General features: G+C 45.7%; 1 protein-coding gene across 1 annotated transcript; it reads right to left on the reverse strand.

Moving 5' to 3' along the window:
• Positions 1–4,378: 4,378 nt before the first annotated feature.
• fam135b (family with sequence similarity 135 member B) lies at positions 4,379–23,912 on the reverse strand. Its single transcript, XM_067255909.1, has 20 exons — positions 23,836–23,912; positions 22,225–22,304; positions 17,631–17,770; positions 16,355–16,425; positions 15,748–15,921; positions 15,165–15,291; positions 11,815–11,968; positions 11,637–11,686; positions 11,332–11,487; positions 10,739–10,812; positions 10,466–10,620; positions 10,056–10,319; positions 8,192–9,983; positions 7,861–8,027; positions 7,478–7,569; positions 7,265–7,362; positions 6,221–6,372; positions 5,571–5,681; positions 4,981–5,094; positions 4,379–4,584 (listed from the first exon to the last, which is right to left on the reverse strand). Exons 1-20 carry the CDS (start codon positions 23,910–23,912, stop codon positions 4,379–4,381), a joined length of 4,254 nt encoding a protein of 1,417 aa, XP_067112010.1.
• Positions 23,913–24,706: the final 794 nt, after the last annotated feature.

Here is a 24,706-nt window from a genome sequence, read left to right on the forward strand (position 1 = left end):
GACTAGATACTAAGGAAATTGACACTCATTAATACGTTATAGTTCTGGAGTGTTGTGTTCCCAGCACTGAGGATATTACTTTAAAAGCTTTAAAACTGACACTGACTTTAACCGTTCAAACATTGATAAGTCAAAGGCACTTTAGTCATTTCACCTTCACATTTACATTTACATTTAGTCATTTAGCAGACGCTTTTATCCAGAACGACTTACAGTAAGTAAAGGGACATACCCCCCGAGGCAAGTAGGGTGAAGTGCCTTGCCCAAGGACACAACGTCATTTTGCACGGCCGGGAATCGAACTGGCAACCTTCTGATTACTAGCCCGCTTCCCTAACCGCTCAGCCACCTGACTCCCACCTTCACCGCTATGTATGTTAAGCTTTAGTGTAGAGTGACCTCACAGTGTCATCTGGGTAGCATCACTGCGACCAGTAGACATTTTCTTTACCTGTGGCATTTGAAAGACAACTTATTTGAAATACCCGATGAAGATACAAAGAGGTGACGGTGTGCTGATATACGTGCAACACCCTTCGTTTGCAAGTGACTTCTGAGTGCGAAATTCTCTTCTCAGCGTCACAGGAGATAATGAGACCATGTGAGATCTTATTACCTTCTTCACCGACTGATTCATGCAGCAATAATTACTCCCACAGGCCTCCTGCTTATTGACGAAGCCTGCTCAAAGTATCACTCTGGGACTAATGATCTCCTCCTCTACGAGGCAAACAATGGAATGAACACGGTTTCAATCAAACCAGACTGATGGATTTAATGACAAAATCATTTTTCCTGTCCTATGGCTGGGGTGAAATGACACATGCAGAATGAGGCGGGTCTCAGGGGGAAGGTTCAGTTGTGCGGTAAGAACTGTAAACAGGAGCGCAGCGTTTTGTTTGCCCTGATTTCATTGTGTTTGATGGGAAGCGAATGGGACCTGACAAATCGCTGTTAACTTAAGAGAAATGAAATGCATTAGTGTGCCGGAGTGCATTTCTCTCATCAGTATGTGGAGACAAACAGGGGTGCCTGGTAGGGTTGGGTGTGGAGGGTTCTATTGATTAAAGGGGACAGAGTTAGAGAGGGTTGCTGTGGGATTCCAGCATTGCCTCTGTTGGATCATGAGTCCTAACATGCAGTGATAAATAGACAGGGGACAGGGAGCGAACACCTCCAAATAAAATGAACTATGGATCGCAGTAGCGTGGACTTACAGCTTCGGGGCACCTAGAACCAGGAAGTCATAAATTGATGCAATTGAAATGGGCCGTCAGTTGGGGATTGCTGCTATAATTCGTTTTACGACGTTTGCCCCAGACTCACAATACTAATGGTGAGTGATTGTTGTCCCACAGCAGGTTCGGTAATAGAATATACAGCTAGGGAAGTGGAAGGCCATGACTAATATGTCTCTGAGGAGCTCCACTTGGAGAAGCCCGGACAGGAAACAACCTGCTCTGATACACCACCATATTTGGATTCATCGCTTACTGATAGTCAGGTAGGGTCCACTAGCCTGAACAGATCACAAATAATGTTCTAAATAATTATTAAGTTTAAGGGTAAATGAAAGAAGGAAAAAGCAAGGAGTGCAAAAGCCACATTCTTTTTTTATTAGAATATCATACTGATATTGTTTATAATAATTTGATGTCATATATTTATTTATATATTTTACATGGGACACAAGCTACTAAGGGATACATACAGTAAGCAAACATATAAAAATATTTGGAGTAGTATTGGCACAGATGAGGCTCTATGTACTGTACAGATTACTTCTTAGCAAAATAAATACATCATTAAATAAGTACATGTTACTCACAGTGAAGTTAACCTTTTTTTTTTGTCATTTACATTCACATTAAACATTTGGAACATTGTTAAGTTCCAGAACAACATTGAAGAGCAGACAATGGTGATACAAGCTAAATAAATCTTACTTCAACACGACAGACACAAAGCCCTGGATCATTTAATATTTGAATATATATCCTACACTGCATATACTCTCTCTCTGTCTCTTTCTCCCCCCACACACAGACACACATACGACCATACAAGCGCAAAAAAGAGTATGGTTGACTCCAACAACAAATGAAGATGTTTCATGGGTTCCAGTCAATCATCCTAGGTGACATGAACCCAGTTAAAGTACAAGTAATCACAGTTTCAACCAACTTCATTTGAAAGTAAAATCGTACCTTCAAGCATCATCAGTACTGAAAGCAAAATACCTCAGATTGTTAGATCAGTGTTGGACAAGCAGCTTCTGGGTCCAAACAGACCGACACACACACTATTCTACTTTAACGGAGATTCTATGTGATTATTCTATGGGAGACTATGGGGGAGGCAGGGTGACCCAGCTAAACCGTGAATATTAAGGAGCTCAACAAAATGTGGCAAGGGGACCCCTCCCAGACCAGTGCTTGCCCTTGCTGGGAATAATCTCCACTCACCTCACCATCCCATGACCCTCTGGGTAAACAGACCGTGGCCCTATGGGGGGAAAAGCAAACAAGCCAAAGCCCCACCTCGGTGGGGGGGGGGGAAATGATGCATGATGCCTGGCAGCTACCACAGATTGCTTACGCAGCTGTAGTGGCTTGTGAACGCTCCCCGCCTCCTAAAGGGGGGGCGTTTAATTAGAGTCAATCACAGTGACACTCTGCTTACCAGGCAGTGCTACAGCGAACACAGGGAGCCAGAGCCATCTCTCAGCTGGCACAAGAGCACTTTGAAACGTCACCTTTCGTACAAAAGGACAGTAATCTTGAGGACAATGGCGTACCAGCAGAGGCTCCAGACAGACCTGCTGAGGTCGGTCATCCCTTAAAGGAGCTGAAGCGCCCATCAAAACCAACAGGAGAGAAGAGAAAAACACACACGGGTGGTGTGGAGTCCATCTTCAATGCCGTGGACAGGGACTGGCAAGCTGTTTAAGTGCACGGACCTACAGCAGTAAGGAAAGCCCGCTCGTCGCTCAGTGTGAAGGGTTCCTGCGGTTTCAGCCAACAGATGTGAATGGCCAGACGGATGTCAAGCTTTGCACGGGTGACACCGCGGCAACCGCTCTTTCATATCAAAATGTAAACATTGTTTGATCTTCATGGACAGCCGTGTACGGTGGCTATGTGAGGCGTTTAGTCTCGAGGGGCTTAAAAAGAGAGACTCACTGACTGTCCATTTCATGTGACTGACAGAACTGTGGCATAACAGAAAAGAGGAAGAAACTAGTCCACACCAGAGATGTTTTACTAACAATATTCTAATTAGATCATTATGATAGAAATGGGGCAAGTCCATGAGATAGAAGATTCTGTCGATGTAACATTTCACTTTCAAGATATTATAAACCTTCAACATGGTAATCAGCTCGGAGATAGCTAAGGGACGCTGTGACCCTGCATTCAACTAATGTTTCTGCCTCCAGAGAATCAGTACAGTAGCTAAAATAAAACACAATTGACAGAAAAGGTTGGGCGACATCAACACAGTGAGCTTCTTCACAAAACACGAAGGCATTGAAAGGTTAATGACAACAGAACTCACCCTAGACACGCTGCAAATGCTTTTGGATGAGTGTACACATTTAGGATATGTAATATATCAACTTTTACAAGGAGTATATAGGACTTGCACTGTATTATAGTGAATGTTTGCCCTCTATTTTGGCCTGTTTGCAATGCTGCCAACGGATGTCGATAGAAAACACTGTAAAGGTCACATTTTATGGGGGGGATGAACTTCAATCAATACAAAATAAATAATTTAAAACAATATCTAGATTCGTTTTGTAAAAAGAAAGATTTTGTACAATAAAATATCACCACATTCTCTGTGGATGTTCAACTTGTCATAAATATCGTACAATATACAGTCGAGGAGATCGAGCCGAAGCAACCATCTCTCATCAAGTTAAGACTTTATTCAGTGTTTTCCTTCAAGTAAAGTTCACACCAGTTATCCAGACGAACCTCTTCATCAAATCATCTAAATAGCAAATACTGAACTAAATGCTCTTGGCCATAACTATCCTTTTGGTAGTGCTTTGGATAACATGTTATCCATAAGGCCTTACTCAACACCAGTAATGAAGTATGAAATAGAGCTTATTTCAGTTGACAAAGGTAAACAAGACTCAGAACCTAGCTGCTGTCACATGACTTGAACTTAACTTATGATGTCGGTTTATACAGTAGTGCTAATGCAGTAATGAAGTATTTATGTCTATCTGTTAGACAACACAGGGTAAACATACGGTACTTATTTACACTGTACACGCTCAGGGTAAAAAAACGGAACAAAACAAAACGTTATTCTCTCACCTCATTAGCCTTAGACACCAGCCTACGCTGTGGGAAGTCTGTCTCTATTTGAAGTAGTTGAGCCCTGCGACGAGGAAGAACTTCTCGAGGAAGAGCTCCGAGTCGAGCACGGCGATGTGGGCAGCTCGGCCAATCAGAGTGTTGGCTGTGTTGGGCAGGGCGTGGAACACGTTCTGTCTGATTAACCTGCAGTCTGGGGCTCCCACCAGGGGCTGGAGCAGGTTGTTGATCATTTCTGTATACACCGGGCCTTCACATCCACAGATGGACAAGACAGACAGACAGGCAGACAGGCAGGCAGGCAGGCAGGGAGGCAGGCAGGCAGGCAGGCAGGCAGGCAGGCAGGCAGGCAGGCCAGCAGGCAGACAAACAGAGAGACAGACACAGATAAATTAGATCATAAGGTGCCTGTTCTTTAGAGGTTTAGAATGCTGACTGGACTGACACTTTGGGTTAACAGATATAAAATAGATAATACTTTAGACCTTTATTGTGTGGTATGTGTGAAAGGCCTCATTATAATGAGTTGTACCTCACATAGAGTGGCCCTCACTGCATGAGTCTGGACGATGAGCAGTCTCTAATAAAGATCCAAACCACCAGTTTACTGTGTGTGTGTATGCGTGTGTATGTGTGTGATGCTGACCTGTGGTCCTGTCTTTGAGTGCAGTCCTACACATCTCTATTCTGGCCGAGTGGAAGGGAACATAGCGGTCCTGCGGCGATGCAACTAACACAACGTTCTTGAAGAATTGCAGTCCTGGAACGGCAGCAAGAAAAGACAAAGTGAATGTAACGAGTGAGAGTGCGCGTGCGAGCGAGTGCTTTATCACAACCTCACAATCATCATCTTCTGACAGCCGTCGACTGATAAAACAACTCTCTTTTTTTTTGTCGCCTGTCAGTGCGCTTTTTAGAGACTGCACTGGTAGGTTTCAAATGACAGGTTTTGGATCATTTTGTCAGCCTGGCACAGCTCGGAGAAAAAAAACAAAAAAAAAACAGTGTTACCAGTTTTATCTTCTTCAAGTCTCTGTGACAAACAGCTACTTTGTTGTTTTCACACAGTGGGGTGGCCTCTCTGAGTTAGCTGGCTTGGTTTGAGTACGAGTCAGCTGACTCAGACAGAAATAAGACTAGACGACAAAGTTTCTATGAACATTTGGCTTCTCTCAGTGATCAGTCTACAGAGGAACATATTGGAGTAGTGTTTGTGCCATCTTTCGACTCCAGTACCTGGCTTCTGGCTTAGAAGGTAGAGGAACGTCTTTCGCGGGTCGGTGTGATCTCTGAAGGTGAGCTGCAGCAACGATCCCGACTTCTTCAGCTTCTGCATGAGCCACAGACCTGGAAACAGACAAGTTTGAATGTTACAAACACATCCTCTCTAAAGAAATGCCTCCGGAGCACAACAGCAGGGCATATGATTCTGGAGCCAGCTAAGGAGCAGAAACGCTTAAGAAGCAGGGTGTATCAGAGACTGGAGGTAGCTAAGGAGCAGAAACGCTTAAGAAGCAGGGTGTATCAGAGACTGGAGGTAGCTAAGGAGCAGATACACGCTTAAGAAGCAGGGTGTATCAGAGACTGGAGGTAGCTAAGGAGCAGAAACGCTTAAGAAGCAGGGTGTATCAGAGACTGGAGGTAGCTAAGGAGCAGATACACGCTTAAGAAGCAGGGTGTATCAGAGACTGGAGGTAGCTAAGGAGCAGATACACGCTTAAGAAGCAGGGCGTACCAGAGACTGGAGGTAGCTAAGGAGAAGATACACGCTTAAGAAGCAGGGCGTACCAGAGACTGGAGGTAGCTAAGGAGCAGGAACACCCTAGCAGGTCAGCATAGTGCAGGATGCATTGTCATATCACACTGTCCATGTGTGGTCCACTTACCTGTGCTAACCAGCGTGCTGCTGTTGTACAGGGTTCCCAGGTGGGGGCCAGACAGAGACAGGAACGTGTGCAGTTTGCACAGGTAGCAGCGGAAGCGTGGCCTCGTCAGCACCGAGCGGATGATGACGTTCCCCAGAGAGTGGCCAATAAAGCTGAGGGCCGGAGAAAAGAAGCCCAGAAATGAACCTCATTTCTCACGTCTATCTACCGCTTACAGCTCAGCTCAGTGCTTGCTTGGCGCAAAGTAGCCCTGATCCACCGCAACGGTCCTCATTACCAAAAGACAGAGGGGAAGACGTTCCTCGATGTTCTCGGTACTGTAACGGTCTAAAGCCCTCGTCCGTATCCACATACGCAACTGTAATTCAGCAATTAGAACTTTCTTTCTTGCATAATACATGCACTCTATGGTTTATGTTCCAGCTTTGTCCTCCAGGACTGGAAGACATGGTAATACGGCACAATAATTAATTATTATAGTCACAGGTGTAAGATCTACTTCATAGACTTGTCACATTCTTTAATGTAGCAGTACAGTAATAGCCGACACCACCCTGTACACCAGATTTGAGCAGCTCTTTCTCCCCTGTCTGCTCTGTAACTAAATATAGAGGCAAGAATGTGAACAGAGCCAGCTGCCGGAGGAAACCCATCATTTTAATCGCTACGACTACAACTCCAGAGTATAAACTCTAAACCAAGTTAACATGCTGAAATAGCTGCTTCATTCTGGCTACAAAGAAGGTGATTGGCACATTTAGGGTTATTCATTCACACGATGAATTCATGTCCTTAATTGGAACCACGGGATAGAAAAAACAATCTTTTTTTAAGGAAATTCATTGTTTTGTGTCCTTGTCATTTTGACCTGAACGAAAGGACAGAGGGCATCGAAATCAATCTGCTGCCACCAAGTGGTTGAACTAGTTTACTACAAGTGTTCTTGTATATCTTCTATTATCAGATCAAACCAACATAATGGACTTCCGCTCTTGCTGTTTTCGTATAATATGTAGCCAGCAGTGTAAACTTTGAGAGGCTGACCTTATTCTGCCGATCGTCAGATTGTACAGCTGAATGTGCTGAATGATCTCATCTAGCAGTCTGTCCGTCATGGTGTCGAAATCTGCAAACGTGTCGGTCTGTTGGGCGGAGAGAGAGGGCATGTCAGCATTCTTTAAACGGTGCTGCATGACGCTCCGTTCAGATAACATTCTCCCAACGTGTCCTGACCTGACACTGTACCTCAGACCCTACCTGGTTCCTCTCAGACATAAGGAAGTCTAATCTCGACCCTGGTAGGCCCAGCTCAATGAAGGTCTTGACCAGCCGTAGGTCTGCACTGTTTCCTGAAAGTGACAAAAGAAGACACAATGTGTAAACCACACTGTGGTAAATACATTTACACTTTACAGCCTCTGTAATGTAAGCCTAAGAAACTGGAGGCTAACATGACGAATCATGTACAAAGACAACACTACCTCAAAACGATACGCAGTAACGTACGAAAATCTTGTGCTTTACATTCAATTCTGGTATGTCCTGTATCAAAGCTATGGGTCTGTTGAAAGCCAAATGTGACGGACGTGAACGAGGAGGACAGTGGAGTGGCCGTGGGGCTCGTTTTGCTGCCGACTCACCATCCAGGCCGTGGACACACACCACCAGGTGGATCCCGTCCTCAAACTCCTCATCCTCCTCTTCGGGGGGGAAGTAGGGCAGGTCGGATGCCAGCAGGGGCAGGTCGCTGTACAGGCCGGCCTGCAGGCTCATCTCCCTCAGAAGATCCTCTTTGGCTTTGAAGAAACTGGAACGAGGGCAGCACAGTGGGCGGAGATGATGAAACGAGATGAAACGCGATAATAAATGGAAACCTGATATGGCAACTCATTTGTAGTTCATGTATGCAGGATCAGACACAACATCACTGGTTCTTTCTGAATCTGAGTCTGTTAGAAAACGGGAACTCACTGCAGCATCCTCTCATTGGTCTCGTGCTCTGTACCCAGGGTGTTGGACGACGACGAGGAGATGATGCCAAAAGAGCCCAGGGGCTGATGGGTAATGGGGGAGGTAGCCTGGCGGGTAGAAAGGCCACTGATGGAAGGAGAGTCTCGGAGGACGGAAGAGAAGGGGAGACAAGTGGGGGCACAGGACACAGACATGTTGACCACTTCCACCACCTTCCTATTCATGAAGGCCAGGCCAGAGCTGGGGATCTTCGCAGTGGGCTGACTATGACACTCCAGTGGCCGAGGCTCTCTCTCATTGGCTGCGAACCCGATGAGGTCATCCAAGCGTGCCGCGCCATTGGTTTGGAGATTTACGAGGTCAACGGGTCTGAGTGTGTTGTCGGTGTCCTGCTGGGGCAGTGGGGTTACCCGAGGGTCACCCAGAAGGTTTTTGTCCTCAAGATCAAGCAGCTTAATCTGGTTTAAACTTTGGCACTCGTCCCCGATCGGACAGGTCTCAGCTTCCACCATGTTTTCATGAGCACATGGCTTGGTTCCACAGCTGCAGGCTGCCACAACCTCTGACCCCAACATCCCTTGGTCTCCAAGACAGCTCACCTCCTCTGTCTGACTGACTAGAGCTGTGCTTTTCACATCGGGACCGTCCATAGACGTCTGGAGCCAAAACGCTTTGGGGGAGTCGCTTAACGCTGCCACTATGTCCCGTGGCTCCTCATTCAGGCATGTATTAACAGGTCCAGTGATCTGTCTGGGACTGCTGCCACTCGCCCTCTGAGCTGTGCTTACCTCCAGGGATGGAGCAGGCAGGCCAGCATCAAGAAGATCTCCCTCCAGGATGTCCTCCAGTGAGGGTGGAGGCTCCTGGCTTCTCTCAAGGGGACCCCCGCCACCGGCAGCAAACGTGGAGGAGCCCTCCTCCCACCCGTACCCGTTGGTCCCCTCGCTCTCCGTGTCCGGCTCCTGATTGGCCGGGCCCTGGTCCTCCTCGGTGTCCTCTGGGCTGCTGATCTGGGGGGCGGAGACGGACTTGGTGAGCTTGCTGAGCTGCTGCCTCTGGAGCTCCTCCTCCTCGTAAGGCAGCGAGCTGATGGAGGTGAGCGAGGCCTGGATGCCCCCGAGGCTGCCGTTGCTCTCCGTCTGCAGGCCCCCCTCCAGGGAGCTCCGGTGGGCTGCGCCGCGCCGCCTCACCAGCGGCTGGAGGATCTCGCGCTCGCTGGAGAAGTCCAGAGGAGGGCGCCCCCTCAGCGCCTCGAGGGGCCAGGCCACCGAGCTGGGCTCGCTCTCGATGCCTGAGTCGGAGATGACGGAGGATGAGCGCTTCATGATCTTGAAGCCGCCCGTTCCTCCCCGATAGTTCATTTCCCTCCTGAGGTTCCCAGTAAAAGGAGGCGTGATTGGCTGGTCTCTGAGAGGAGCCGGGTGGGTGGAGAGACTACTCAGGGGGGCATCTTCGCTCTCGTCATCTATCGACTGAGTCAGTGGCATGGCAACATCCGACTCTTCCCCATCCAACTCGCTCTTTCCTGCACTCTTGTTTTCGAGGACATCTTGACTGACAGAGTCATCCTCCCCTGTGAGATGAATAACAGCTCCATCTTCACCACCACGGTGTGAGTCAGTGGAGGGGTTGTGTTCAGAGGAGAAAACAGAGACCCCATCTCCCCGGTGTGGGTCTTCATCAGTGGGCCTGTCTGTGATGTACCTCAGCCCTGAACCAAGGCTCCCGTCTGGGTCTGGGTCCTGTTCTGACAGGGCCTGTTCTCCAGGATCCTGGTCTCCAGGGTCTTGGTCTCCAGGGTCTTGGTCTCCGGGGTCTTGGTCTCCGGGGTCTTGGTCTCCAGGGTCCTGCTCCTCTGCTGGGCCTGCCTGGGAGGGCTCTGGGCTCTCATTATCCAGAACAAGGTCCTGGAGACTGCTAATGCTGCTGGTGCTCCTGCTCTGGCCACCGATCAGAGAGATGTAGGCGGGCAGGTCCATGCAGTCCTCGGTGTCGGAGGGCTTGTGGGGTATTGCTGGTGAACTGGCTCCCTGGCCAAGCTCGTATATCCCATTGGCAGTGATGGTAGGAGGGTCCGAGGTGACCTGGTTATCACTCCCAGCAAGGGTTGGCACATGTGCTCCCCACTCTACAATCACAAATCAACAGGATTAATAGGATCGAACCAAATTGTCTGTTACAGAGCTTACAATACAACAATTACCCATCTTAAAGACAACTTAAAAGGGGATAGTCCATCCAAGTAGCATAGCAATCTAGAGTGAGGATATTCACCTGTGCAAGGAGACTCTACGTATCTGTCTTCAAAGATGATGGGCAGGCTGTTCCAGTCTCCGTCTATGTCCAGGCATTCCACAGGTAAAGGGGGCATTCGAATCAGATAATCAGAGCTACGTACCTCTGAAGCCATCTGCCCATGTTTGTTGATCCTGTAACAATAACACAGGTTATCACAACACAGATAGTTGTCCAAGAGTCGCCACGGAGCTATCATAGAGCTGACATGGAGCTGTGATGGGGCTGTTAAACCAGAATCTTAGTACTTACAGCTCTTCTTGGAAGGTGAGGGACGTCTCTTTGGAGTGCTCAGTGAAGAAGTATGCTTCTGAAAACCTCCTGACCTGAAGCACAGCCAACCACATTGTCAGTGATGTGCATCCCATTGACGTTATACAATACTGACAATTTGTGGAAGTAAAGAATGAAAAGAGGCAAAGTAAAAAAGGTGTTTGATCCAAGCTATGAGAGACAATGGATTAGGTACACTCTTTCTTGCTGTTCTCCTTCGACTATAATCACAGAGTAGGTGTTAATTGAAATCCTAACTAGCAGGGTGGCAGAATAAAAACATCCCTGCAGGGTAATCTCAGCCAAGCAGGTTGATTATTCTCTGACAAAGGATATGAAACGTCGTCAAATAAAAGAGCCTAGAACCCTGCTATATTAAGGAGCAGATTGGGAATACTTTAACGTTAACATTAATCATCCAAGTGATTAGATGTAAATTGCATTTGGATTCTGTGCCTGTATCTAGGCACGCCACTTGGGTGAGGGGTGGGGGGGGGTTCTATCACACACTGGAATGTAATTCATGTTTTACAACCAGGGCGCTCTGAGGGCTGGTGATGAGGGAGTCTCACCCTGAGTGTGTGATGCTCCTGGGCTAGGTAGGACAGGATGTGGGGGTTGGGTACGGCCGCCTCCAGGAACTGGCTCCACAGAGCACTCAGCTGGGAGCAGAGCTGGCTCACGTCTCTGCTGACCTGCTCAGCCACCTTCTCGTGGCAGCCCTGCAGCTAAGGCAGGAAGCAGACGAATGCCGGGAAGGAAGAGATTAGTGGAGAACTCTTTCCAGTCTATGACACTGCGATTTGTTAAGCAGGAGTGAGGTACAGTTTAACAGACATATTTCCATTTCAAATTGAAGTATTTCGTATAAACTCACTTGTAATTCTATTGTCATCTGATTTAGGGTCTCTTCCACAGGTAGCTCCTCTGTAAAGAGAAACGTATTCATGTCAACATGTAGCTTACTCCAAAGACCTTTTCTCACACCGCATCACATTAGGAACAGGTTTTGACTGTCTACAAGCATGTGATGAATCATCTTCAGCTGGCCTCACCTATCTCCAGTTGAGGCAGCTGGGGGATCTCCTTCATCAGAGCGGTGAAGTAGGAGCGCAGGCCTCTGAGAGCCACCAGCAGGAGGCGACACAGTCTCCGGTGCCACGTGTGAGCTCTCTGCAGACAGTCCTCGCTGGGTACGTAAAAACTCCCCTGAGGAGACACAGACGAAACAGTTCAACAGTTAAACAACTATCTCCTTTGATGACCAGCGTGGACACATGCTTGAGTTATACAGCCTCCGCTAGGAAGGTGCCTGTGAGCTTGTTACTGACTGAGTGTACGAGGAACTTCTCTCTGTGTTCCCACCAGTGTCTTAAACCAATGGAGGATCAAATATGAAAGACACAAGCAGGCTCTAAAAACAACTTGTAAAGAAACAGACTTGTAACCAGAATTATGAGGAGCCTAAGTCATTTGAGGATGAACCCGTTTTTACAGCAGAAACTGAAGTGGATACATATGTACTATGTTTTATCAATTTCTCAATGTTTGAAATGATATAAATACTTTTGTAAGTTCCATTATATTGTGAAATATATACTACGTCTTGAAGTGAAGAATAATTCTAATTGTCGTGAAGGGCTAGATTCTAAGACCAAAGAGTCGCACTGGAACTCAGAGTTTGATTCAAAAGTTTATTCAGACACAAACGTATCTAAACAAGTGAGTGTGTTCCCGGGAGCAGACTGGAATTTTTATCCAGACATTCCTCTTTTATATCAAAACCTTATCAGTTCTGTAATTTTGCTATTGGTACATTACTGTTTGTCACAGATGCATAATGCATTTTACACTCTATTGGTCTCTCTCTCTAAAGGCTTCAGATTACAGGTGCATAGAAAACTCTCCTATTTTTTAGGCTTGCTCTGGCCTTGAAGACCAGCTGCACTGGGTTGCTGAGTGTAAAGTTGTAAATCTGTCCCATGATATCTGGGCCTTGTAGTCCATGATATCTGGGCCTTGTAGTTTTCTATGGAAGAAGCACACACACAGTCTTCTCTCGCCCTCAGCCCCTAAATATCCAGATTTGCACTTTGGGCTTAATATCTTCTACATATTAGTGGCAATACTCATCAGTCAACAGCTTTGCATCTGGTTAATATAGCATATAAAGGTAAAACAATTATTAAGGGGTTCATTTTCAATCATATAATCCATAATCGTTACCCATGTTCATAATTACAACAGTGTGATGTTTTTCCACAACAAAACGATCTAAAGGAATGACAGACATTGTAATGGCAGCACAACCAATTGTCAGCACAAACTCATATAGTATGGATGCCTCATTCTTGCCAGAAGATGGCACTCTAACCACAAAGCAACCATATTGGAACTTATTAGGACATCACATTCTAAGCAAACCTTGTTATTGTAGTCCATACTGACAAACTTTGATAGTAAAATGTGGTATTCTAGCCCACTGACAGGACACACACTTGCCAAGCTGTCATCTTTGCCAGGTGACCAAGCATTGGACCAGCCCAGTAGGGGCTCGGCTTCAGGCCCGGGTTCAGCCCACATCCCCAGGTTCATCCTCTGGCTGGGAGGTTTTACCAGCGCCAAAGGGACTCCGTTTTAAAGGCATGTAATGCCTGTGTATCTGTGGATGTACTATAATTTGCTGGAGGCTAGTAAAGCGCCAGCCCTATCATCATACCTGAGCGTGCTCTGTAATTGCAGCTCAGCAGCATCCCCACACCAGGAAGGAACATCTGTATGTTTACTTTCATAATTCGTTTTACTGTTACGGGGGGCTTGGTCCGTGGAGCCTTGGAGCGAAGGAGCAAAGCAAAATAACAATTTTTAAACTATGAACCGGTCGTTATCTTAAAAAGGAGTTTTTTCTTCTCTGACAATGCATTAGGGGCTGACCTGTCTCTCATCCCACCAAACAGCCTGTCCGTACAGACTGCATTTCCTAAAAATACTTTCTTCTCTCACTACAGTGACACTGCAGTCTCCTTAGTAAGAGACCTGACTGTGTGTGACAGGAATACCAGGATGACTAGTCGGATGGTACACTGCGTTCGGTGGCTGTTGCCGAGCACCATGGGAAAAGTAGACATAGGGGGTCCATCTGTTTACCATGGCGAGACTCGCTCAGTATTTCAGTACAAGGGAAATAACATGGACAGACATGCCTCTACTTAGTGAGACACGTTTATAGCACGAGGAATAGGCTTCCTGTCCGCCTACTTAGAGAGGTTTAACTTGCACAATTTCATCTGAAGATATTCTTGTGAGAGAACTGTAGGCTACACTCATTAACCCTCAAAAGGGTCTGTAACCCTCGAGGCCCCAACTCCAGTAATAATCTGTCTCCAAAAAAAAAGAAAGATTGGATTGAGATCTCTCATGCACATCTTTTTATAGCCCTGTGGCGTTCTGGCCTAAATGATTAAAAACACACCTTTTTCTTTCACCCGTAGACTGGTAACACCACGTTTCAGCTGATCCAGGTGGAATATCTGCAACAAACACGTGTCGGGCTTTGGCTATAACAACGCTCTTAATAACGACGGTAACTAAAAGCAGGGTGGAAATGCATTGGGTCGGTCGGGGAAAGTGCTGAGAAACGTGCTTCAGCCCCCAGGTAGGAGCCTCTAAATAAATAAAGGTGGAGGGGAGACGGGATCACTCGGAACACATTTCACCTGCAGCGACGTGGAACGTGGCCGTTAGCCGGAGAACTCATTACCGCGATCAAACGAAGCTCCCCTGCCTGGCTAAACGCAGCGCTTATTAAAGCTCTCGGTCGGGGTGGGTGTAAAAAACAGGAACAGGGGGAGCTGTCCGGGCACTCGTTAAGGTTTACAGCGCAGGCTGTGACGTCCTCAGGCCCAAAGAAGAGAGACGCGTATGAAAACCAACCAGTACTGAAGCGGAAAAAATATAACTAACCAGTTGGACCCAAGGTAGAGGCTGACCTGTACAGGAAATGTCCAACATCGTACACGTCGTAACAAGCTAATGAAAAATAGTTTCTCTATTGGACGTTTCTCCTTCTCCCACACCATGAAGGAGCATGAAAGTGTTCATGGCAAATCATTCTCACTGCACAACGCCGACCGCGCCCGACCACTTAACAAGCTAATGCCTTGTGAGTCAGATAAGAGGACGACACCATTAAAACAAAGGAGAAAGAGCATCTTCAACTGAGGCCAGCTGTGGGTCCTGCCTGCCCAGGCATACAGGTTAATTAGAAAACAATAGGTGGTGAAAAACTGGAGCACATCAGCTCTAATCTCAGTGTGGCCTACTAAAACGGTCTATAACGACCAGGGGATCTGACAGATTATTCAGCAGGGAACTGGGTGCCTGATGAACTCCATGGTGACTATACCTCTGTGATGACAGGTTTGCAGTATCCAGCGCCGAACATGAGGTTTTCTATGGACATGGCGGATTGGTCGCTTCCGCTTTCTGGAGAGCCCTTGCCAAGCCAGGCGCCCTTGCCTGTCCGTGCAAAACTAGAGAGAGATAAAGAGAGGGGGCATGTGATCGAGAGGGAATGTGAGGGAGAGAAGTATAATGCAATCAATAAATCTCTGCTGTAATCAGTGTAATGGATGACTAAACATTTGGGTGAAGGTATCGGCAGCTGGATTCATCACGTAAGTGTTTGGAAAACTATTCATTCAAGTAGCCGGAGGATGCAATTTCAGAGCAGGCTGCTAAATCAAACAACAAGTGTGCTGAGCCGCAGATAAGCAGGACTTGACTTGCAAAGTGCTGTACAGTCATACAGAAGTCCACCCATTCGATTCCCGTGGACTTGCCAGGGAAAACTCCAGCTTTTTAAGAACCGGTTTCCATAAAACAAGTGTACAGACTCCTTCTGATGGAGAACCTCCACTGAGGCATGTTTGAGTTCAGGGGTCAAAGCGAAGCCAAGTTTGCAGCTCTGCATCTCTGTGGTGGACTACCTGATGAGTGGTTGATGTAAGGCCACCAGGGAGGCATGTATGGACACAGAGATGACGGACAGGTGGAAGTAGTCGAACATGACAGGAACATGGTGGTGGAGCCCCTTCCTGGGGTGGAAGTGTAGGCCCAGGGTACGACTGCTTATCACAGGCACCGTCGTTATCTCCGCCAGCCTGGGAGACAGTAGACGACAGAGGAGGGCTTGTTCAAATCTTAAAATACAGTTAGTGATGTATGATGCAGCACCCACCAACACACTGAAAGCTCGTGTTAGCTTGTCGGATGACTCTCTTCCCGAGGTGAGAAGAACGTTCGGAGGTCTGAAATGAATGTTCCATCCCCGAGTCTAGACACCTCAGTGTGATCTTTCCTACCTTCGACTCTACCCTGTCTCAGTGCTCAAGGCATTTCCCTGACTTCTAACATCAGCTACTAACATTTGGACTTCTGTTCACTGATGAGAGAGCGAGACAGAGATAAACAAAGACAGATCGAAAGGAGATAACTAAGAAGTTGATTGGCTATGCCACTTGCATCCAATCCAAAGTGTGAGGGTGTGTGCGTGTGTGTCATCACTCAGTGTGCATGCTGTGTGTTGTAGCTTACTGTTGCTCATTATCAGTGAAATGCAGGTCCAACTTGAGCTGGAAATCGACTTCGCTCAAAGCCTCCTCTAACTGGGAACAGAAACGACACAGGAAACAGTTATGTTAGGACCCCATGAAATACACAACAATACACATTTCATACATGTAAATGCATAACAGCAAACGTTATCCAATTTTGTATTGGCTGTGAATAATAGGAAATTATGGCTAAGATGGATATTCTGTCAACAGCTCAAGAAACAAACAACTATTGAAAAGAATGTGTCGCCTCTGCCAGTAATGGACCGAAATGTTCTCTAACTCCCCCGTGTACCTTTGTCTCTCAAAAACACACACACAGACACACACAAGCACACACATTGTATTCGTTCTGCAAATCTTGTGCAACACAAATACACACAGGCATCAACATCCACACAATAAGAACAAGCAGTGTTGTCAGAGCTATTGATATTCTGATTGAACGCGCGCTCACACACACACAGAGGAAATGGAGGGGTATTTTGGTCTGTCTAATCTCCGTTAGAGAGGAGCAGATAACCTCTATGGGGGTAATGAGTAGGAGAGTCAGGGAAAGCTGACAGCTGAAACCTGATACACCTCCAGAGCCACTGTCACATCTACATAAATGTGTAATAACACATGTAATGACATTTCTAAAATTAAGACACCCGATGTAGACACTAATGCAGTCTCTATATTCTGACTGAATCTGAATAATTTTAACAACATTAATAAATAAATAATATATGTATTTATTGAGCTGTGCAGTCACGAATGCTCAAGAACAGCTATTTGAGGATAGGAATACAAAGGTAAAGCCCAGGGATGAGGGCTGAGGCAGGAGTCTGGAGCATGTGGATGACTCGTCTCCAAGCAGGGCCGTTTCAGTGTGCTTCAGCTCCCATCTTGGATCCTCCCTGTCACCCCTGATCAATCTGAGCCCACCCACCCCCACCTCTTCTTCACAGCAGCAACAACACCAGACACACTGGATTTTGGGGGTCACGCTCACAGCGCCACGGCAGAGTACAAAGATCATCAATAACTGTCTGGCAGGTTTGCACGCTTATATGAGCCGGTGGATTTTCGAGCCGGTTGTCTCATTTGATGAGACAAGGTCCTTGCGGACAAGAACGTCATTGTGTTTTTTTATTGATCCCCCCCAAAAATGGGCGGGGGGGGAAATGTCTGCAGTAAGATGTCTTTTCTCCACGTCATCCATGTATGCCAGGGAATTCTGGAGGGTACATCTGCCAATGACCATAACTCACCCTCTCTCCATCCAGCAGCAGGTGGACCTTGAAGGTCATACTGTCATTGACTGCAATTTCCTCGTTCCTGTAGAGGATCTGAAAGATCCTGCTGAACACGGCACCATCGTAGACGCCCGAGGAACTGAGGCTGCATTCACCTGGGGGCGGAGCCAGCACACACAACACACACATCAGACAGGAGAGGAACCGCCAGAATGAGATCATGTAATGACGCACTGATTCACCATTCCATGAGACAGCAACTACTGTATAGGGGTCAGATGGCTGAGCGGTTAGGGAATCGGGCTACCAATCAGAAGGTTGCCAATTCGATTCCCGGCCCTGACAAATGACGTTGTGTCCCTGGGCAAGGCACTTTACCTTACTTTCATCAGGGGAATGTCCCTATACTTACTGTAAGTCGCTCTGGATAAGAGCGTCTGCTAAATGACTAAATGTAAATGTATAGGTGTTCAGGCATTTACATGTAAAGACTCTATTTGATGATGATATACGGGCCAAATATGATATCCGGTGAAAACAGAATTCCTTTTTATGCATGATCATACTGTGATAGTCAGTGTTGCTCTCTGGTGGTGGGAGAGAGACACAAGGCTGGCGGGCGACACACTGGGTGAAGCCTTTGAAGGGAAGAGCCCCACTGAGCAAGGGCTCTCTATTTCCCCCGTTCCTTCATCCCCTCTCCCTCCTATCCCTCCCCCTCCCCCCGCCCTCTGTCTCTCTCTCTCTCTCTGTCTCTCTCTCTCTGTCTCTCTCTCTCTCTCTCTCTCTCTCTCTCTCTCTCTCAGTCATGCTTGCTATCTCTCCCTCTGCAGGCTTCCCCTGATAGAACAGTCGCCACATGACCTGTCAAGCAGCCATCACGAGCAAGCACCCCTCTGGTCATAATGTCTCATGGATGAGGAAATGCTGTTGTTTCTATCTAATTAGATTTTTCCATTCAAGTCAGACTAGGTCTAGATCAGCTCAGACATTATATGTAAAGGGAATACTATTTTGTAGTTGGATTCAGTGAGCCAGTAAGCGATTCACTGGTGTGTGTTGATATTGCACAGTGCTTTCATTTCCTTCCCAACCAGTCTCGTAGATCCAGTATGAAGATCAAGAAGACTTTTGTTGTCACAGATTGGAGGATGGACTCTGCTTGCTCTGGGCTCATTTAAAACCATTGCATTTCAAGTTAGTATCCAAAGGGGGAGGGAGCAGGAAGGGAGAAGAGCTGGAAAGTCTATCAATCTTATCTGCTCAGAGTTGTACATTATGAAGGTGGTCCACAGCCGCATAGCTTCAAATACACTCTTTCACTGCTCAGGGACTAAGCTTTACTTCCAACTTTGTGCTCTAAAGTAAATTCGATAGCCATGTGGATCTTTTCTACAACGGTAAAAAGTGTCACAGTGTGTGGTGGGGTAGGACCCAAGCGCAGGAGAGTAGGCAGACATGGCAACAAAAAAAAGATTTATTTCTCAAAACAGGAAAACAGATGACAAGGGTAAGGGCACGACAAAGACTGGACACAAAACAGGAACCTAAATACACAGAACCAAACAAGACACAGGTGGACATGATGAATCTAATGAGCACTGAAACCACTGAACGAGACACAGGTGAACACAATGACAGACACAGGGAAACACTAGGGCAAGGCAAAACCAAAACAACAGGGGGGCACGGCTGTGGCCGTGACAAAAAGAGTATTCTAAAAAATTACATACTGAGGTTTGAGTGCCAAACGTGTATCTATTAGATTTTAAACAATGCTTCAGAAGAATGTTATAGCCTACCAAATTTTAAATTGAAAAGAGACCCAGAAATTGTACCTTGTACTATGGTGGACATGGTTTTTTAGCTAATAACTTGGCAACCATACTTATATTTGTATTTATTTGGTGTTATGCATGTTATGTAAATGTAAGTATTATAAAATGTTTCTTTCCTTGCTACTGAGCGAATAAAAAACATCCCAACCTGCAATCACTGTATTTTTCTGTATTCACAGCTATTAACTGACCAAATTCAGCACAAGCAGAAACACTTCCTGCCCTAGAGTTGTTTGAAGAGCACACACAACTGAAATGTCAAACACACAATTTCCCAGAGAGCATTGTGGGGGGATTATTTCCTGTGTCTCATTGGGATAAAAAAAAAAGAAGAAAAAAAAAACATCCCGGATGGACTGCACACTGGCTGGCTACCTGGCTGGCTGCTGCATTATTGCTATGAGGCTGTCTGCGAGGCTTAATATGTGACCTTGTGAAGGGAGATGCAGTCGCAGATGGGAGGGGGGGGGGCTGCGGCTAAGCCCTCCAATTAGAATATGGACACAGCCTTTCTGTACGCTGCTGCAATTTAGCACACTGTACGCACACACATCATAGATCTTCGGCCCTGTAGCCGAGCAGGAATCCACCCCACTGTGGGATGTTACTGTTTTCACAGAATGTTCTGTCAATATTACGTTTATAGCTCAGTGTCTCCAAATGTTTCTGACATGTTACTGGTGATTGAATATTCTGAGAAGCCTTAGACGTTCATGTAATAAGCTATTGTGCGACGCAAGCACGACAAGAGCAAGGGGATTTCTACCTAACCTGCATTGTTCAGTTTCCACCGAAGTCTCATTAAACACAGTCTAGTTTAGCCTGCAGTTGAGGGAGTGCAAAATACAAAATTCACAATGCTAAGCTCCACTGTTGCTTAGCACTGTCCTAGCATGACATTTATTAGTTATTCTTGTGACTATCTTATGTCTGTGTCAAAGTCAAATCTCAATGTTATAGGAAGGGTTTTCACAACCAGGCATTCCTTGCCAAAGAACACGCCCCCACCCGCATGCACACATGCATGGAAGCACACACACACTGCTCCCTGCACTCTGCTCCAACTATCAGGGGCTATAAATAGCCTATATTACCGCAAATCGGTATTGCCCGTGTTGGTGCTTCCTGCGTATTCTGAAGAACAGATCTGGCCGGTGTTTTCAGTTTGGTTTCACTACTAAATAGATTAAATGACAGCGTATTACACATGCATTTGACTATTTAACCTCAATAAATTGTGCAAATATTGTTTCTGGTACTGCACCACAGAACACAAGCAGATACAAATTCTTTTTTCCATAAACATTTTGTCTCACATTCTGCAGTTCTCTATGTAATTGACCTAAAGGGAAAACAAGCCTGGGATCTCTTTCTGACAAGACAATTATTCTATTTCAGGAACAGCTCCCAAAATCACGAGGGAGAGATTCCAACTGAGTTAATCACTCTGATTTTGAAAATGAGTTTCCATAGAAAAGAAAAAAAGAAATAAACGCTAATAAACATGGGCCAATCACAGGAAACACTTTTCATCAGAACAAAACTCATAATGGCCACACTCAAATTAACGATTCAATCCTGTAAGAAGACACTCAATTTACAGCTTTGCTTCTGGTCCTTATTCAACACTGCTATTCTTCAAATGAAAGCCAACTTGTGCAGGCAGAATATTGTCAAAGAGTGAACATTTGCAAACAGCCTATAGGGCCACAGTATCCAGCCATAGGCTTGGGCGCAAAGACAGGTAGTTACCGGCTGGTGTTTGGATTCCTGTACGGAGGGAAACCTTTAGTTAGGTTCCTAATAGAGGAATTTCAAATGGGTCTTAACAGATGTCATAACACCAGGGAAAATCTGAACAATAAGGGCGGACAGAAAGAATGTGGGGATACGTTTTCTTTTTGCTGTGATCACACAGACATTTCACCGACGGCTGTAAAACTGTTTGCTTGAGAACAGATTTTAAGAAAAAACGTTTCCCACACAACACTATCTGGTTGCAATACCATGCATGTGCACGATAAAAAGCAGTCACCTTTAAAGATGACTGTTTTCAGAACACTTCAAAGACAACTCGGTCAGACAGAATGTATGTCATTTGGACAAAGAATGCAGCTCACAACAGAAGATCTTTATCAGGCGACTAAATGGGACTCTGTGTCATGCGAGTGTGCTCTTCCCAGACTCATCCCCCAGAACTTCAGAACGGGAGCTGCTTGTCAACATCAACAGAACTCCACTTCAGAACCTACTCTCGAATTTAGGAAGTCCTTAATCTGTGGGATTCACTCTCTAGTTTCCTGTTGCAGACGTGGAGTATTCTGGATTATGGTGATGAGGTGCTCAGGACTCAAAACATGTAGCAAAGTTTGAAAGTGTGTGAACTCCTGACGATTTAATTAGCGCACAGAAGAGAGAAGCTAACTGCAGCCGGCCTATGGGCTGCAGTTCTCAGAAACAGTGTGTTGTCTTTGATGAAACCTCATAGGTTTAGAATATGGTTATACTCGCCATCCTCCCACAGTCAGACAATAACCGCAAATATGCATTGATGAATCAAATCATGAAAATATAGTCTTCACCGTTCATATCCAGAGAGGCCATAACAATGTAACAAATACAGATAATGCTGACAGTATGCTCTAAAGAGGCCAACTCAATGGCCAATGTAACACATTTGCAGAAAACAACTTCCTTATAGCTTCCTCTGTCTCTAATACAAATATACTAACGCTGCAGTACAAAATACAAGACCTCAGTTATTTGTTTACCTGTATTCCCCTTTGTTGTTGCTATCAACCTGTGTGGCACACGAGGTGATACCTTCAATGCAGCTCGGACCTGGTAGAATCTGAGAAAAAAAAACGACATCCCAAATCAATATCCGCCACATACAGTACAGAGCATATTTGCACTACACATGGCAATAAACGACTAAAATCATTAGTGCTGAGACATTTGAACAAGATGCATGCCAGGACAAAGGGCCTGGAGGTGGCCTGACGGTCATGTCAAACAACAGTGGACAGGACTTGTACAAATGTAGCTGAATATTTAATGAGGAGAAGATAAAATGGCAATAAATAATGAATCCTACATAGTAATGCTCATCCATTTAGAGTGAGGCCAAGGCTGAGGAGCAATACATTCCTATACATTATAGTTGCTAAAAACATGACCATTATATCTGCACTGAAAGTACTGAAAGTGTGCTTTGCGTATAATGGAAAATTGTGACTTGCACACAGAGCGGAAGATTAGGCGGCAGTGTATCGAAAGAGACGTCTTACAAAGGTCACTGAGGGTTGGAGAGAAATTGGTTAAAAGCACATGGGTCCACAGGGACACATTGGCAGTCTGAGAGAGTAACGCTTGGCTGTGAACACAGTCATCGCATCCATGTTTTTGCGACCGACAGGCTCTTAAAGATGGAGGCGTGACAGTATAGAACGGCAAAGAGGTTTTGAGGGTCAATAAATAAATAAGGGTAGTGTTTGTCTGGCGTACACTTGGAGATAGCTCAGTCGATGCTCAGTGGATTGAATGGTTGGAGCCCATTGTAGAGCAATTGCTGTTTACAGACTCTTAAGGGCACAAACTGCCCAAATAGCTGGGGTTAGAAGATCATTTTAAAGCAATTGCACAGCAAGGATAAGGTATCCAATTTGGCAAATTAAAAGGTCTGCAATCTTATCAATCTCTTCCGTCTGCATCAAATGCAGACTTAATCAGTGAATTAATGCAATCAGTTTAAAACAGAATGGATTCCACTGCCGATATTCATTTTTCAACACTTTTACTGTATAAGATTTGTAAGAATTCTTCTTTACTGCCTCACAATAACAAATGACACTCATCTATAGTGGTCAGTGGCAGAGACGGACCTGCCAGCTCGTCATGCCCTTTTTCCTCTTTGGGGCACAAACATGGCGGCCAGTTAAATCAAATATACTAGTGCACTCAACCGAGGAGATTACTATGAGAAGGCTTTAGCTTTCCTCGTTTGGGGTTGGGGTAGGGGAGGGGAGGGGGGGAGGGATGGGTCAGAAGGGGGGGGAGGGGTCAGAGGGTGTGTGGATCAAATCTCAGTAAAGCTGGCATTTCAAAGAGCCCCCAGCCAACCAGATGCCAGTCTCTAATCTCCTCACAGACACATCATACTCTATGGTATAAAATGACCTTATTCTATCCTTATCATTGAGATTGTTTACCGGAAATCTGAAGCAGTCTGTCACATAGAATTGAACAGTATAAGTAACCTCATACTTAACTTGTTCATGTTTCAGTTATATAGCATACTAATTACTGCTAGGTACAGGCAAGTTTGTATCAAGCAATATAGTGCTAGCCTAATTGTCTTAATGTCTAAAAAATATGCTCACCCTCTCTGGAAGAGATCCACATTGTGAAACGTGTGCAACTCTACAGAAAACTCCAATGTTCCCTGTACTTCAGACATGATACATTCCAGTTCATCACCTGTCAAAACAGAACAGAACAAATCAATACAACACTGCTGTGCTTGGTTCAAAATTGGGAAAAAATGAAACATTACATGAAATATCTTCACATAGTTTTTGTGACGGTTATACCTCACAGTGGGAACCTTGGTCTGAATACAGCACTACCGTGACCCTAATTGAGTCATCAGAGGAAGGTGTGATGGCCTTGATACAAGCTACTCAGGAAGCGGCTCCGCTGAAGAACAGGGCACCTGGCAAACAGAAGCCCAGAACATTAAGATGAATGAAGCGAAGAAGCCCACTTGTGATTTTCAGATGTTCATGAATGGAGGCCGAACACAGATCTCAGCTCGTCGTCTCCTGTTGAACCTGTGAAAGCGTCACAGCTCAGTTTGCTTCAAGAGCTCCATCCATTCACACTCCGGTTAGAAGCTGTTTCTGCAGTTCTCTTACGATGGAAATAACCCAGTCTGCAGTGCACATACTGTGTGTTTACAGTGGTGTGCACATCCTCATTATGCCAGAATACAGAAAATCAAAACACTGTGAGGAGTATGTCAATCACCCTTATGGCCAATTAAGGAATGTTCTCTGGCTACAGTATTTACATAACATTACAATCCTTGGAAATCATTGTATCCGCATAACTAGACTACCTCATCCTATACCAACCATTTGCTTTAAATGTGGGTCTATCTCCCAGCAGAGTTATTCAGATACTGATTCAGACACAAAATAGCAAATCTGGTGCCTCTGCACTTCTCCAACAACCATCACCTCTAAGAAACAA

This window comes from Osmerus mordax, chromosome 18 (assembly GCF_038355195.1).
Source record: "Osmerus mordax isolate fOsmMor3 chromosome 18, fOsmMor3.pri, whole genome shotgun sequence".
In the NCBI taxonomy this organism is placed as follows: domain Eukaryota; kingdom Metazoa; phylum Chordata; class Actinopteri; order Osmeriformes; family Osmeridae; genus Osmerus; species Osmerus mordax.